The sequence below is a fragment of the Urocitellus parryii genome, chromosome 8 (assembly GCF_045843805.1).
Source record: "Urocitellus parryii isolate mUroPar1 chromosome 8, mUroPar1.hap1, whole genome shotgun sequence".
NCBI lineage: Eukaryota > Metazoa > Chordata > Mammalia > Rodentia > Sciuridae > Urocitellus > Urocitellus parryii.
The window spans coordinates 39,951,665-39,968,466 of record NC_135538.1 but is presented as its reverse complement, the minus strand read 5'-3'; the positions used below and the strand labels follow the sequence as shown (position 1 = coordinate 39,968,466).

The following is a 16,802-nucleotide window of genomic DNA, read 5'->3' as shown; positions in this document are numbered from 1 at the left end:
TTCTGTGCCATTTCATGACACAGAAAGAAAGCCTTCATCGGACATCAAGTAGATGCCAGTACCATAATTTAGGTATTCAGAACTGAGAGTATAATAGACCTCTTTTTTTTTAAATAAACTACTCAGCTTCATATATCTTTTATAGTAACAGAAAATGGACAAAGACACAAACTTCTTTCCAAGACAGGTAAAAAGTAGCCAATCTGTGCTTTCAGCATTCTATACAAGCCAACATTCCTATACATTGAAATTATGTCCAATAATTTATAAATTTGTATTCATTGCCCCCCCAATTTTGATATTGAGGAGACAGGTTTGCAACTACTACCTGAATATTTTTTAGCTCTTGTGCATTTTCTCACTGTCATAACCAACAACTGTCATGGGCGAATAAATGAAAATACCATATAAAATGGAATATTGCTTATCAAAAAATTCACACACAAAAGGCGTTCCCACTACTGACTCATTCAAGATGCTGCTGAATTATTTGAGAAGGGGTGACAAAAAATAATTCTTTTGGCTCTGTAGCCTTTTACTGAAACATATCATTAACAGAAATGTTCCATTTTTCTCCCTATATAAGAGATTTTTCAAAATTATGCTATGATCATCTTGCTTTGGAATGTGTAAAAATAAAACATAGGCAAGTTTTGTACATAGCATTTGTCATTAGTGTTTTTCGTGATTATTTTGCCTAAAAAGGAGAGACAATTATACCACGTTTAGGAGTGACTATTAGGTTGTCTTTTGACCTGGAATAGAAAATGCATTAAAGATAATTTTTAATTGATTGGCAACACGTGGCACAGCATGTTTTCATTACATAATTTACAAAACTCTATCACGTTACACACTTTCCCATCACACCCTGATCATTTAAGTGGATCTTAGGGGAAAAAAATGAGACAATAAGATATGAACCCCTAAGACCTATGAGATACAATTCTTGTTTTGGGTCAGGCATTGGTCAGTAAATAAGATGAGGATAGAGGATTTGGCCAGACAAAAGCACACTAAAATGTCTGAACCTGGGCAGGCATATCTAAAGCGGCCAGGCAGGGTCCCCAAAACACTAATCCTGCCATGTTTGCTGTTGTTTTATCTGTTGTAAGCTAAGTGCCTGAGTGTGAGAATATTCTGTTCTCCAAGCAAAGAAATGAAAGGAGAAGAGAGAGGTAGTGAATTACTATTTCTTTTGTTGTCTACTGCAAACAAAGAAATAATATATTTCCTTATTTAATATGTTTTTTGATATTGAGTGCTAATTTGAGCAGCATAGCTTGTGAAAGAAAAGGGAAGATTCCCGATGCTTGCCCACAAAGGCCTCTGAAACACTTTCCTCTGGAATATGATTCAACTATTAAATACCAGCTGTCTTTTAAGCATGTAACAACTGTAAAATACTTTATCACAAGCCTGAGAAATATTTCTGTATAGGAATATCATTATATAAATCCACTAAATTGAAACATAAAATAATATTTGAGCTAAGACCACTGTTAAAAATCAGATACTATGTCAAGCATTACAAAAAGATAAGAAGAAAAAGATAGACTAAGTTCTAATAATCAATGAAACTTGCATATTTTAGTATAGCAAAGAAGATATAAACTAAGTAATATGTTTGCATGGGGAACACTTGACGCTTTTAAATTTTGTAATGTTCTGTCAGAGTAACTCATATATTAGCCAGGCAACAGAAACTTTTGTAATAGAGCTGATAATGGTCTAAACAGTTTCTAGGTTTTTCATTTAATTTAAAAGAACCATACTAACTTTCTCTAGGGCAAGCAATAAAACCTGCTCCAAGAAACTGGTTTTGCCACCCTAAAAGGTCTCAGTTCAAATGTCATGACCACTCCCTCTGCATTAGTTTCTAGATTGTGTTAAAATGAAAAGGAAGATTTTTAGTGAATTTTAAAAAATAACAAAAGAGAGCATTTTTTTATTTGCTTAAATTAGAATGGGAAGAGAATCATCTGAGAAAATCCTAAATACTAAAAATTATGACTTTCAGTGGGGTCTAAAATACTATTGCAATAACAAGATGAACTGTCTGAAGAATGGCCAGTAACATTTTCTTTACAGCAATAGGTGAGTATAGTTGTATAAATTTTAAAGAAGCTACTTTTATTTTTCCTTTTTTCTCTTAATAGACACAACTTGGATATTTACCTAGGATCTGCAGAGCATGCATAATATCCCTGATGCAGCTCCACTGAGAAAAAATATATAACTGTCCTATACTCATTTATTGAAGAAATATATATTTGTATTTATAATAAATATGTATTTATTTATAGAAAATCTATTTTAATATTTATAAGATATATATATATATATATATATATATATATATATATATATATATATACATTTTTTCTTGCCTGACCTTTGGAAGATAAATTTACACAGAAAGATCTTTCTAGACTAAAACACTTGAGTCATACAAAAAAAATTGCATTTGTTTATGTAAGCCAAAAAAACAATAATTGTGTCCTTGTCAGGTTTTCAAAGATATACCACATGCCTAATCTACAAACTTATCTCATGTACTTACTAGTATAATTTATACCTAATATAGTAATATTATTTTTTCTCCCAGAACCATGCTGAAATGCCTTAAAATTTATTGTAATTTCTTCACTTAACAGAGTAAGAAAAATGTTTGGAGGTCCATTTTACTACATAAAATAACTCATTACATTGCTCACTCAAAGATGACCTCTTACGTGCCAGAAACTGTTCTAGACGTGAGGAAAGACCAACAAAAAAATCTTACCCCAAAGAACATATAATCTACTGTCCTGATTTATTATTAACGTCATCTAGATTTATTGTGTAGGTATTACTTTAGACTTCCAGTTCAAAATAATCCACAACTCCAACTTTTTTCCCTTTCCCATCCCTTTCTCCTTTTATGTCTGTTTATATCATTCTGAGAGTAGTGTTTTTAATTTTATATCTTAGTAGTAGAGTAATATTCCGTATATTTTGGCAAGAGTAAAGTACATCACTTTTTAAGCTTACCTTGAAATAAAAGACCACAGTTGTGATGTTGTAGATCTTTCACTTCCTCAGAAATCAAGTTGAATATGTGAGTAAAATCACTAAGATGTAAAGAAGCCATAATCATCCTGTCTATGAATATTGCAATGGAGAAGCACATTTGATCTTTCTGAGTCTGTTTCTTTGCCTATAACTTCTGTAAACAATGGAACCTAACGATAATTTATAATGTTATATTATGAGGTCAAATTTAGCTTACATACATATGTTTATGAATTCTTTTGAGTAGTTGATTATTTTTTTTGCTAATATTAGCCATTTTTTAAAAAGATTTGACTTACTAGAGACTGAATAAATATCCGTGAACTAACATGGTTAACATCATTACAACTTCCTCAATTTATTATATTTCCTTATACATAAACCTTCTTCATATATTATAATGGCAAATACCTGGTGGCTATTCTATACATATTAGTGACAAAAACAGTAGACTGTGTTTCATTCCAGCATATTTTCTAACCCATGTTTTTAAATGGGAAGAAAATTATCATCTCTATCCCTGCCTCCAAAATTTATAGAAGTTATAGGCAAAAAAAAAAGAGAGGATTTTTCTTTCCTCTTATTTGTAGAAAAAAATTAAATAAAACTTTTAAACCACAATGTCTGAATATAAATGTATTTACATATTAACATATATTAATTCTTCTAATTACAGCTCAGTTTGAATAATGTTTCCAGTCATTCTCACTTAGGCTTTTATTTTCTTTAATAAATGTTATCATTATATATTTTTTTAAATCCTATCATGTTTTCTCTACTGCTCCAAATCCTTTTAGTGAATGAGAGTAAGATATCATTGCTCCCCAGTGTGCTCAGCTCAACACTGTCACTATGTTACATAATGAACACAGTGGAATGAATTTGGGAAACACTGCATGAAATAAACTCAGTTTGTTTCTTTACTATCATACTTCCCTAATGAGTTCATATATGTGATTAATTGTTAGATTTTGACCCAAATTCATTGAACCTCAAAATTTTTTTATGTATTGATTGACATAATAGTGTCCTATGCAATGCTCTCAGTGGAACATACGTGCAAGGAAGAGCTTCCTAATACTGCAGAACCCCTACCCTGATAACAATAGTCATTGCTAAACTGAGCTATATAAAGTTAAGTTATACACTTTTAGAAGGAAGGATTTAATTCAAGTTTTTAGAATTTAAAATGTGTTATACCCTTTTATAACCCAATAAAGTTGAAAGTTGGGAACACAGTTGCTATAAATATATTTGATAAGTTACGAACCATTTCCACCATAAACTCTCTGCTATCTCACCTCCTTTTTTAAAAAAAACTATTCCATTATATTTTGCTAACTAAAATGTCCCTTTTTCTTCTTTTGACAAAATGCTGAAATAATAGCCTATATGTATAAAAAAATATTTTCTCAATATTTTCTGACCTCAATTCTTGATCTTAAAAAAATATGCTTCAACATGCAGTAATTTGATTTGCTTTCATTCTGTTCCATTGAAACCACTCTTAAGATAATTAATGGTTCCATTGTATACATTATAATGAATGCTTTTCAGCTATTACCTTACTGTCAATTTCTGTCACATTTAACACTTTGGCAGTTTTCTCCTCCTGGAATTGTTTTTCTCCCTGGTTTCTGAGACAGTACCTCTAAATTCTAAGACAATGTCTCTCTTGTCCTTCTCTTCCTTTCCTCCTTTCCTCCCCTCCACCTACCTACTTGTCTACCTCTTCAATTTTCCCTTCCTCCCTCCCTCCTACCCTCCTTTCCTTCCTTCTTTGAGATCTTCATATCCTTTGTCCACTCCTTAAATAATAATGTCCTTCCTGGTTTGCTTCCTCTGTTCTTGTTCCTTCTCCCTCTTCACATGCTCCATGGGAGATGTTCAAAACTCTGATCATTTTAGCCAGAATATCTGTTCTGAGATCTTTCAAATTTTAGCTATATTCTGCCTCTAGGTGCCCATAAATATACTTTTTTTGCATATCAAACAAGTACCATATGATTCTCCATTTAGGAGGAGAGGAACTTGATTGTGTTTTAGAATCTATTTTTGTATTTGCCATATCACCTAACATATAGTAACTAATCTAATAATAATAATAATAATAATAATAATAAATCTAAATAATATATCCAAACTTTACATAACAGCTAGGCCAGGTACCACCTTGCATATGCTGTCTCAGGGAAATCACACCTTCCTTTTTAAAATTTGTTATTTCTTTTAAAAATTCAGATCACAGTTAATTACATTGCTGTTCACATATTATTCCAAAACAGAAACCTAAGAGTTATCCTAGATTTTTCTCTATCCCCCAATTTATGTCAATGTTTATTTTATTTTTACAATCTCACTCGTTCCTACTAGTACACTATAAGGATTAATAGCTCCAAGAATCAGTGCAATATTCTCACAACCCAGAAATTAATTTTTTAAAATTCAACACTCTTTTTATTTCCAATCTCTATGTTCAGTTGTAATGAGCAATTGGAAAATTAATTTAAACTTGTGTCTCATTTTGTTTAAAGATGTTTAATTATTCCTAAAGTCCATTAAGAACAAGCAACCAGGGAAGCCATGGTTGGTTTTTTGTTCCTATGATCCTCTCGCCTCCCTCACTCCCATTCTCTGCTTCACACTTGATGCCAAGTGAGTTGTTTTCTAGTTCCCAGAGTGCTTCACTTTCCACCAGTATTGATGGCTCCTGTGAATCTCATTGGAGTGTCTACCCAGGGAAGCTTCATCTTACTCATCTTTGAAGACAAGTATAATACCTTCTACTTTGGACATTTATACCCTGAACATCTAAGCTAAAGAACAAGAATAATTTCCCTAGGTATTCACAAAGTGTGCATACTCTGTACACCATTTGATTACTTGATCTTAGGTATTCCTTGCTATTGCCATTATCTGTTCATGTAATGATCTTCGCTTGGTATATTTCTTGAGAGTTTAACTTATAGATCCTTTTATTCCCCAAACCTAGCAAAATACCTAATATATATTTAATTCTTTTGCAGGATCACTATGGTAACTTTTAAATAGGCATTGTAATGTGTTTATTCTTATGGAAGAAAGACATAAATTTAATGGAATAATCAATTAGAAGTTCCATAAGTGATAGTCACTCTGGTGACTAATAGGTACCAGCACTGTTTTTCTATTACTAACACATTAAATGAGTGTGTGGAATTTTTTACCCTGATGGTAAAATATAAAGACAGTTTACCCTTCTTATACATGTTCTTCTAATGAAATACTGATTTATTTATTACTTTTAAGTGCAAATAAATGCACAGGTAGGCCCAGTACCACCTTGCATATGCTATCTCAGGGAAAGCACCCTGTTTTCTACAGTCATTTTTAGGATGACCAAAGTCTAGAATTCACAGCACATGTGAGGATCTCACTGCTAGTTAGAAAGCAATTTTACAGTGCTTCGGGGATGGCTGTTTAACAGCTAGGAATTAAGCTAAAGTGAATGAAACATTGAAAATTATATAAAAAGGGACCAAATATGTCCACTTTGAAGTCGCCAAGCATGTGGCAAGAGAGATCCTGATGTCCCCTCCTCCCTCAGGAGAGAAGGTGGTAATAGGTATCTATGGATTCTTGAACAATTCTACTCAAGTTTCAACGAGCATATGGATGATTTAGGGACCTTGTTAATATGCAAATTCCTGTTCAGCAGTCCTTGTTAGGACTTAAGATTCTACATTTCCTATGGACCACACTTTAAACAGGAAGGGCACAGATGATAACATTTTAAATTTTGTTTCGGTGTCTCTTTGGCATTTTCACATATATTATATTACATGAGTCTCACAACAAGCCTGTACATTGGCATGAAATATCTTGTCATCAACTCTATTTTAAAGCTGACACTTAGAAGTTTAGCAACTTAATATAGATCACTTCATGTCTTTTGTCCTAGAGCTACTCCCACTATACCACCCTGCCTCCACTGGTTCTTTACATACCAAAAAACTTTCTCTGTATATACTGTATTACAATGACAAAACACATATAAAATTATATGTTTAAAAATAATCAAATGATAACTTTTTTCCCATAAGGATATGTTATTGACCTACTGTGGCAATGGTGGATTTTGAGTGATTTTTCTGTCTTAGAAAAGATAAAGTTAACGTCAGAGATAATACGGAAGCTTAGAAAACAATTACAGGGAAAAAAAAGGCTAAGCAACAAACATGAATGCCATATGACATACTATAAGAAAACATGTGAAAAGAGACCAAGAGTGAAGAACTCATGGTGTATGTTTATGGCTGGAATCAAGGAGAGAAGGGAAGGCATTTTCACAAGATTAAAAGCAGGATGAAGAGATGTTATGCTTTCAATATGGGTCTGAATGAAAGATTCAAAAGACTCTGATTAGACAAAAATTCATAAAAGTGGTAATGCTTTTTAATTGTATATGTGGGGTTGTTGAGGTGGATTAGACAAATGGAAGCTAAGAAGAAATAAAACATAGTGACAGGGACACTAGCATTGCTCCCTGCAGACATTCCCTTTGTAAAGGTAGCATTCGCTGCTGGTGTATCTTTAAATAGAAAATGGTAGCAAGATATTTAGCTGATGATGCATTTATTTATTCATAAAGGAAATGGGAAGAACCAATACCAGCATCTTATAAGGAAGAGAAAAAAGAAAGAACACAATTTAAGAGACATTTTGAGGAACACATAATTCGGGACCTACTTGAATGCTGAGTTCTGAAAGAGAAGGGGGAGGTATAAATGACTCAGATATTTAAGTCAATGTAAATGAATGGTGAGTCATAAGTGCCATTTAGAGAGATAAGGAACAAAAGAGTCAGAGAATGGAAGAGGTATTACATTCAATTTAAAAGAAAGTGAGGAACAGGCAGATTATTTTTATTAGATAATTATAGAAATCTGAAGATTTTGTACATGGATATTAATTTTCTGAATAAATAGGAAAAGCAAATCATTGTTAATTATTTTAAGTCTTTTTGGTAAAAAATAAATAATACTCCTCTTTTATTTTAAATATTTTTTCCTGCTTTATGGAGGCATACTAGACAAAGAACTTGTATGTATTCAAGGTATACACTGTCTGTGTTTTGATATATGTATGTATTGTTAAATATTCACTAAAATCAAGCTAATTGACATATCCATTGTCTCATATAGTTATGACTTTTGTGAGGTTTCTTTGGTGGTGAGAACATCATTTAAGATTAATTCCCTTGGCAAATTTTCTGAATGCACAGAGGTGTTATTAAATATAGTCAATGTCCTCTTCTGTTTGGGCTACTCTAACAAAATACCATACACTGGGTATCATATAAACAAATTTATTTGTCATAGTTTGAGAAGCTGTGAAGTCCAAGATCAAGATGTCAGTAGATTGGAATTTAGTATCTGGTGATGGCCTTTTTGGTTCTTTGTCAGTGTCTTCTTGCTGTGGCCTCACGTGATGGTAGAGGCAAGGTGATTCAAGACCTGTTTTATATAGGTACAAGTCCCATGAAACTCCTTTGCAGGGACATGAATCACCTTCTAAATACCCCACCTTTCAATACTATCATATAGGTAATTAGGTTTTCAACTTAGGATTTGGGGAATACCCAAACATCCAGAGCACAGCAACTATCATCCTGTACATTTAATCTCCAAAATGTATTCATTGAGCATAACTGAACCTTTGTATCATTTGTTCAGCATTCCCCATGCCTTTTGAAGAAACATGGGTAAACCAGGAGGACATCATGCTAAGTAAAATAAGTCAGTCATGGAAAACTAAAACAAATACTGCATGACCTCACATATATGTGGAATCTAAACAGTATTCACTTTTGTTCTTAATGATATTACCACTTATCATTAAGGTCTACTTCTTCCTGAAAGTAATGTTTAGCTATTATTTAATAACCTAACAAAGCATATGTCCTATTTCTATTCATTTTCATTGAGAGATTGAAAAATTTGTGCCTAAATATTATGCTGTATCAAAACTAAATTATCATCATAATATTTCTCCAGTATCACAAAAGTCATATTTTGTTGTTGTTACACTTTTTTTAAACAGTTGTCACTGTGGTTTAGTTTTGCCATATAAATGATTCTATTACTTTGAAAAATAAGAGGTGAAAAACATTGTCTAATATTGTCTAGGGATTACAATATTAAGCAACAGGAAAACCATCCCCTGAATTTTGTAACAAATGTTATTGGTCATCTTCACAGAATTTTTAAAAAAGATCACCAAGCAGTAGAATCCTCATATACCTTCAACTCTAATTTAATCATCCTTTCATTATTCCCTCAAAGCTCTGGAGAAATTTTTTTTTCTTCCCTTTAATTAAACTAATTCTTTCCTCCTCCGGTGTGTCTCCCAACACTTCTAATATCTGGGACAGTTCTCTCCTAATTAAGATTTCCCTCTATGGATGTTTTGCTCTTCTTAGAATTCTCCATTCTATCATAAACATGAGAAGTAATTTAAAAAATATGACATTGATTCTTTGTTCTGGAATATCAATGTTCACCTCTTAGTAAGAGACTTCTGAAAAAAAATAGTTTTGTATTCTGCCTTCAATTATTACGAATGAATTCCCTTCTTCATTCTTGTAAGCTGCTTCCTGCTTCCATCACACTATTCAAGCTTTTTCAGAAAAGGGTACAGAATGACAGTTTTATGTGTCAAAATAACGATTTTTTCTCGGTCATCACATCTCTTCACCTTTCTGAAAGAGGCACTGGTACTGACTTCTGACATTTTCTCCTTCCTGAAAGTGTCTCCAATTCAGGATGCTGGCAACAGCAGGCACACTAAGCTCCTAGACTTCTGGCTAAGACTCTTTCCATCTCTCTGCCAGTTCTTTTACTTCTCCAAGAAGTTGTCCTTGTTCCTGACTCTTCTGTCTGCATGCTCATTTTTCTTGAAGAGCTCTTTCCTTTTTCTACTTGAAACCTCTAAACCCATGGATACAATCTGCAGATTCAAAATGATCATTCCTAAGTTCCTTGTGTCTATAGGGTATCTCTTTGTGGAAACCAGCATCCACTCCACCTTTGAAGCATCCTCTTCATTTTTGCAGCTGTAGTATTTGTGGTATTTAACCATCTTCTCCAAACTCATAGACAGACATTGTATTTGAGGTTATATACAGTTATATCATCAGCATCTATTCTCCTCTGGTGAAACAGCTTGGCAATTAGAAAAGCATTTATAGCACAATACAGGGAGAATGATTTGTTTTTAAAGCATATGTGTTTATATGCCTGAAGGAATATATGACAAAATGTCATTAGTAGTTTTCAGTGGGTTTCAAGTTTGAATGATTTTAAGAAACCAAAAATCATTCTATGTTGAATATTAGTCATGGCTATAAATAATTTTGAAGGTAAATGAAGTTAATTAATTTAAAATTAAAACTCCAAGGCCATTGCTTCTTCTCTATTCCACCTTTATATTGTGCCCCTACTGATTTTATAATGCCAAAATTATTATAAAAATATTTTGGTTAAAATATCTGTCTCTATTTTCCTTCTGTAGGATTTTGTGCTGCATGCCATCCTAAGACAATAATAACCCTTTTTTTCTTATTCAAGTCCTCAAGGTTACAAATTTTACTTTTTCCTCCTTTTTTTATTTTGTTTTGGATCTGAAGTGTCCCCCAAAAGCTCATGTGTTAAAAGCATACTCTTCAATAACACAAGGTTCAGAGATGAGGCTTTTAGGCAATGATTGGATAATGAGGGCTCTGATCTCATCATTGGATTAATCCATTTGTGAATTAATGGATTGAGGATTAATCCATTAATAGTTGAATGGACTACTGGGAGTACCCTCCTAGAAAGTGGATCACTGGGAGTGTTCCTGGAAATATTTATCTTATCCCTGGATCCTTCTTCCCTCTCTGTTTCCTAGCTGTCATTGATCTAAAACGTTTTCCTACTCCATATCCTTCTGCCATGATATTCTGCTTTAGTTGGAAACTAGAGCAATGGAGTTGGCCAACCATAAACTGAGACTTCTGAAACCATGAGACAAAATATATTGTTTCTCTTCTAAGTTGTTCTTGCAGACATTTTGGTCACAGCAACAACAATAACAACAAAAACCTGACTATTACAACATAGTCCCTAAAATTTAGGAACCACCTTATAGCATGCTATACCCTGTTGCATATTTCTATTGAATTTTACCCTGTTATGCTTATCCTGTGACCCCTGGAGTCTCTTTTGCTGCTTGGTCTTTTTCTCCCTGTCTCCCATTACTGCTATGATCACCCCTCCCTCTGAGCTTACTCCTAAATAGAGTAAGCATTTATTGAAGTTGTACCAAGTGGAAAGCATTACCTCTGTTTTGTACAATAACCCTGTTAAGTTAGGATAATGGCCTTCATTCAATAGATATGGAAACAAATTCAGAAACAAGAAGTGATTTTTAAGTAAATTCACCCCTAACAAGTGGCAAAGGTAGTCAAATTAATTTCTTTCTAGCATAAAGCCCAGTCTCTCTCTTCAGCATTCTGTGTAATCATCTACCTAGCTCAGTTGTTCTTATGTATTCGTAATATTTCACTTTAAATACACCATTGCCATGATACTTTTACTGATTGCAGTAAATTACAGGAATGGCTCTGACCTCCCAGGTTTCACTAATATATTTTGCCTTGTAGCCATCTTTAAACAGTTCATGTCTATATTCCAATTATACTCTTTTGGAATAAAAACAACGTCTTATTGCTTGTTTGTAAATATCATCAAGCATAATTCCAGAATTGCATCATCAAAATTAGCATAATATGTGTTCTCAAAAAATTGGTTATTGGTTATATTTTATTTAAAATGCCAGTAATACCAATTTCTCTTTCCTTATAGGAAGTTAAAAATAAATGACCCATAAAAATAGATATAAATATTTAATGTAAATAATAATAGGTAATTTATAATGCCTATGGTAATTTTTTGTTCATATACCAACAGCAAAATAAAGTATAGAATGCAATGTCATGCTTACAGGAAGGGACAAGATAAAACAGCTTTTATCTGATGAGTGAATTCTCATTGACACTAGTAATTTTTATATGCAATTTTTCTTTTTCTGAAAATACATCTAAATTTCAGTAATTTTTTTATTATGTAAACACTCAATATATCATTGTAATTCTATATACATTTTCCCACAGCTTAAAATTGCTATTTTATCATCTGACAGAGAACAAACGCTTTGAGGTTATATAAAGTCATTTAAAATGTTTATATTCATTCACTAAAAATAAAATGACTTAGACAATTCCTTTTCATAAGCTGGCAGAAATTTAAAAAAAAAGTGACATTAATAATTCAGGCTAACATTAAATATATATGAGTGTGTGTGTGTATGTGTGTGTGTGTGTGTGTGTGTGTGTGTATATATATATATATATATATATATATATATATATGAATTGCTTATAGTAACGACTTAAATATAGGATCAAATTTGTGTAAATGAGAATAGGCAAATATTTTAAGACCAACAATATGAATTTCTGCATGTATATAGCATCAATTTCACTGTACAGAGATATAGAGATAGATCCTTTTTTGCTTAGATAGATATAGTCCTATACATTTCTTTATATAGATATAAAGTATTTAGGTTATCCCTAAATATAATATACTTAATTCAAATTTTTTTCTAGATTTATAATCTCTGTTTCTGTATTTTCATCTAATCTATGAAGTTTCTTCTCCAACTTTTATTGTCTGCCCTGAGTGCCAGCTAATCTCTTGACTTTATCTTTTGCAAAATATGCTTTTAGAAAATTAATTTTAAAAGTATTTTGATATTTAGCTAGGCATGGTGGTGCATGCCTGTAATTCTAGTGATTCTGCATGCTGAGGCAGGAGGATCACAAGTTTAAGACAGTCTCAGCAACTTAGCGAGGTTCTGTATCAAAATAAAAAAATAAAAAGGGATTGGGAGTGTAGATCAGTGTTTAAGTGCCCCTATGTACAATCCCCAGGACAAAATAAATAAATAAAGGCATTCTGATTTTTAAATTTATAGCCAATATGGTAATCAACTGCCTCTCCAAAGAATATTTGTATATTTAGTCAATGAGAAAGAAAAGGGTTGAATTTATTACGTTAAAGTATATAAAACCACTGTTTTGAGATTTAAAATAATGGTTGATTATAGGTGAATGTAAGTATATAAGGCTCAATTGATCATAAGAATAAGGTTTTTTTTTTTCAGATTAATACCTTAGCAGTTTGTGAACAATATTCAATTGTCTAGTAAAAAAACAGAAGAAAGTGCCAATGGTTGGGGTACTTTGATAAACTTACCCTAAACACACTGTTAGCATGGAATTTACTTTAATTTTAGCATACTTTTAACTTAATATATATAGGGAGGGTGTGCTGATATCTTTTCAGTGTTTTGCATGTCTCAAGGCTTTACCCCACCCTGCCCTGATTGTACAACCAGCCTTGTTCAGATCAAACAGAACTTTTTTTTTTTTAATGTTAAAGTTTTAACAAGTGTTCTTACCTGATTTTGAGATCTTTTCATCTGTTTTAGTTTCAGGTCCTGGAGTAAAACATGTACATAAACACATTCAAATAAAAAAAAAATGAACACTAATCAGTACAAGTGGATTAACAGGCAGTTTTCATTGATTTTTCTTATATGTTCTCAATTTCAGTTATAGTTACTTTCATCACTACATTATACTTTTATAACTATGTCATTGGAAAATGTACCTTTGATAAATCATAAAGTAATTTAAGCAAAGCTAGTTTGATTTCAAACTCCATTTTGCCAAAACGTTTATATTAATAAAGTAATTTGGCATCTTGTTCTTATAAAATCCAATCTCCTATGATTCATAAGAGTTTTGAAAATGAAGAAATTATAATCACTACCATGATTTTCCCAGTTTGACCAATTTAAGCAATTTTCTATTTTTGACTGATACACTTAATTCATGGAGCTCCACCTGGTGGTTAATTTAATAATTTCAAAATGATATAACTACAGTTTTATAAGTATTTCTAATATTATTAATTTTAAAAAATAAATGAAATAGATCAATATTAAGTTTAATAACATAAGCAAACATTGGAATAATAACAGTTTTCTTATCGTCATGGGATAATTCCTTTTGTCTATAAATTATGCATTCTAAAGTATCAGTATAAAAAATAGATTTTTAAAAATGCATAATTTTACAAATATCCAAGTAATACCTATGATACCAACCTATCCAAGGTAATAATGACAGTATTTTAAAATTTCCTGTTCCTTGCCTTATTTAGTCAGGTTTTCTTAGGCGTTATAGTGCCATCCCTGGGCAAAGAGACTTCTTTTGTCTAATGGAATGATTTAGTTACAGTACAGCTGTCTTCCCTTCAAAAACAGGAAAAGCAAACCCATAACAGGGATGCTCACTGAGCATTGATCATGCCTCAGAAATGGTGTTATCCAGTGTTATTCAGGTTGTAGCTTAAGGGGTTGGGGATATAGCTTAGCTGGTAGTGTATTTGCCTCTCATGCACAAGGCCCTGGGTTCAAACTCCAGCATTGCCAAAAAACAAAACAAAACAAAAACACCTCAGGTTGTGTCTTTGTAGTTTCTCATTTTCTGTAGTTACAGTGTAAAATAGCACATCTGTTTAACTGCAAAATTTTATGATAGAGAATTACATAGTCATTTGCATCTTACTTCCTTTAAGGTTCAGATTCACATCCTATAAAAAGTGATGTCAGTGCTATTAATGTACTTTGACACTTTTGGCATATATTTCTCCCCATTTGTTGAGAATGTCACTTCACTGGATAGGAGAAATTTGATGTTGATTTTTTTTTAATGTGCCTTAATGTTATATAAAATATAATTTATATAGTTTTTTTTTTCTCTGTCTATATTCCCTGTTTAGATGATAAGCTCTTTGAACAAAAACTATGTCTTCTTTACTACTTAAGTACCAGGATTTGGTCAAATAACTGACACATGGCATTTGATCAATAAATATTGTTGAATGAATAGTGAAGGAAATGGTAAATAGGAAACAACAAAAAAAGGTCTCACTTGTATATTTTAGTCCTAGAAGAAATTGGTTTATCTCATGCTTCTAGAACTAAAAGGAAAAATTCAGTTTCACATAGCTGTTACATTTATCTTTATTTTAGAATGATATGTTTTCCATTAAGTAGCATTATTCTTATTTTTTCAATTAAGCAGTATCGTTCAGTGTTCAACCATACCAAATACGACCACCACTGACTCAATGACTCCTATATTATTGGTTTTCCTGGTGCTGTGTGCTTTTTCTATACCAGTCTGGCTAAAATTAAGTTATATGTCGTTCCTTCATCCATAATAAAACACTACCAAACTCTTTTTGGTGGTAAATTTTGATGAGTTTGAGTTTCACTGAAAGAGAAAGAATTTTTTTTCCCCCTCAGGAAGTTCCTTTTTGATTGACTTATGCTAAAACCAATGTTATAAGTTTCAAACAAATTAGTCAAATTTTAGTAGCAAAAATTAATTTTCTAAATAATTTATTATGGTTCAAGTTCTGGTCTACTGTGAATTTGTATTATTTTATTATTCTATAAAGTAAGTGTTAATTTTTGTCTACATTTGCAGATGAGGTAGTTAAGGCTTACAAAATAACTTGTCAAAATTCTTCCAGTTTTCAGGTGGCTGTAACAGGACTCCCTTGTAGCTTCTCAGCCTTTTCTCCCTAATCAGAAAGCCCATCACAAGGACCAAATGACCCCCCTCTCCTCCTTAGTTCTCCACTTTTGAAGTACATCTGAGGCATATAATTTAATTTCCCAGAAACAGATGCCTATAAGTTTAAGTTTTTTTGTTTTCCCTAGGATAGGGCTGGCTGTTATTTTGCTAATTAAAATGAGGTGCCTCTTTTTGAAAGAGCCTTGCTCTTTTACTCTGCACATGGCTCTTATTCAATCACATTGTCATTTTACCCTTGAAATCGAATTATCTTAGTTTTAATATTTGTATAAAGATCTTTTAGAAGAACTAAAAATTGTGGATAACATTTTTATAGCATGCAATACAACTAAAATCAACTTGTACATAAAATTGCCTATCATGCACTATCAAATATACAAGTGTGTGAGGATCCTCTCACTGAAATAGGATTACTGGGTTTTAGTATTATGTAAACACTAATCAGATAACATAAAAGTAAATTATTACTTGTTTTGGAGTGTCAGGAGCCAGCTTTTGAATCATATAATCTGTCTTTAAAAGCTAGATTCCTCACTAAGTTTTACAACCTTCAGTATTTCTTAAAACAAGTCTCCATTTTGTCTTTCATAAAATGGAGAAAATAATGTTGTAAAATTGTGAAAGTTTTAAGTGATAAGAGCATCAGTATTTTAAAATTATGCTCATTAAATTGCATGACCTTTCAATGTAATTTTATTTCTTCATACACAATTGGGACTTCACCCTTGAAATATTCAAAATGGGAATTTGTATGTGAGAAATTGTCAACAGATTTTTCTAAGGTGAGCAGCTCTTTTATTAGGCTATTTGGTCATTAAGAGTTTAATGCCTCATTGTGTGGATGACATTTCTACTGATGATTAATTTTTGAGTCATATAAGGATGCAGTTCCCAACTAGCACCTATTTCTGGTCATATTTTAAAAAAACAACAATATATACATTTAAAAAAATTTAGTCCCAAAGGCTGTTCTGAGAAGCTACAGGAAACTAAG

The 16,802-nt window shown here is 32.1% G+C and overlaps 1 protein-coding gene across 7 annotated transcripts in view; it reads right to left on the bottom strand.

Moving 5' to 3' along the window:
• The window catches only part of Trdn (triadin), a 367,236-nt gene that overhangs the window by 63,183 nt on the left and 287,251 nt on the right, over positions 1–16,802 (bottom strand). For all 7 annotated transcript variants that reach the window (XM_077801927.1, XM_077801929.1, XM_077801930.1 and 4 more), the window contains one exon: positions 13,597–13,635. In XM_077801927.1, coding sequence (XP_077658053.1) covers positions 13,597–13,635 — 39 coding nt within the window. The remainder of the gene's footprint in view (positions 1–13,596; positions 13,636–16,802) is intronic.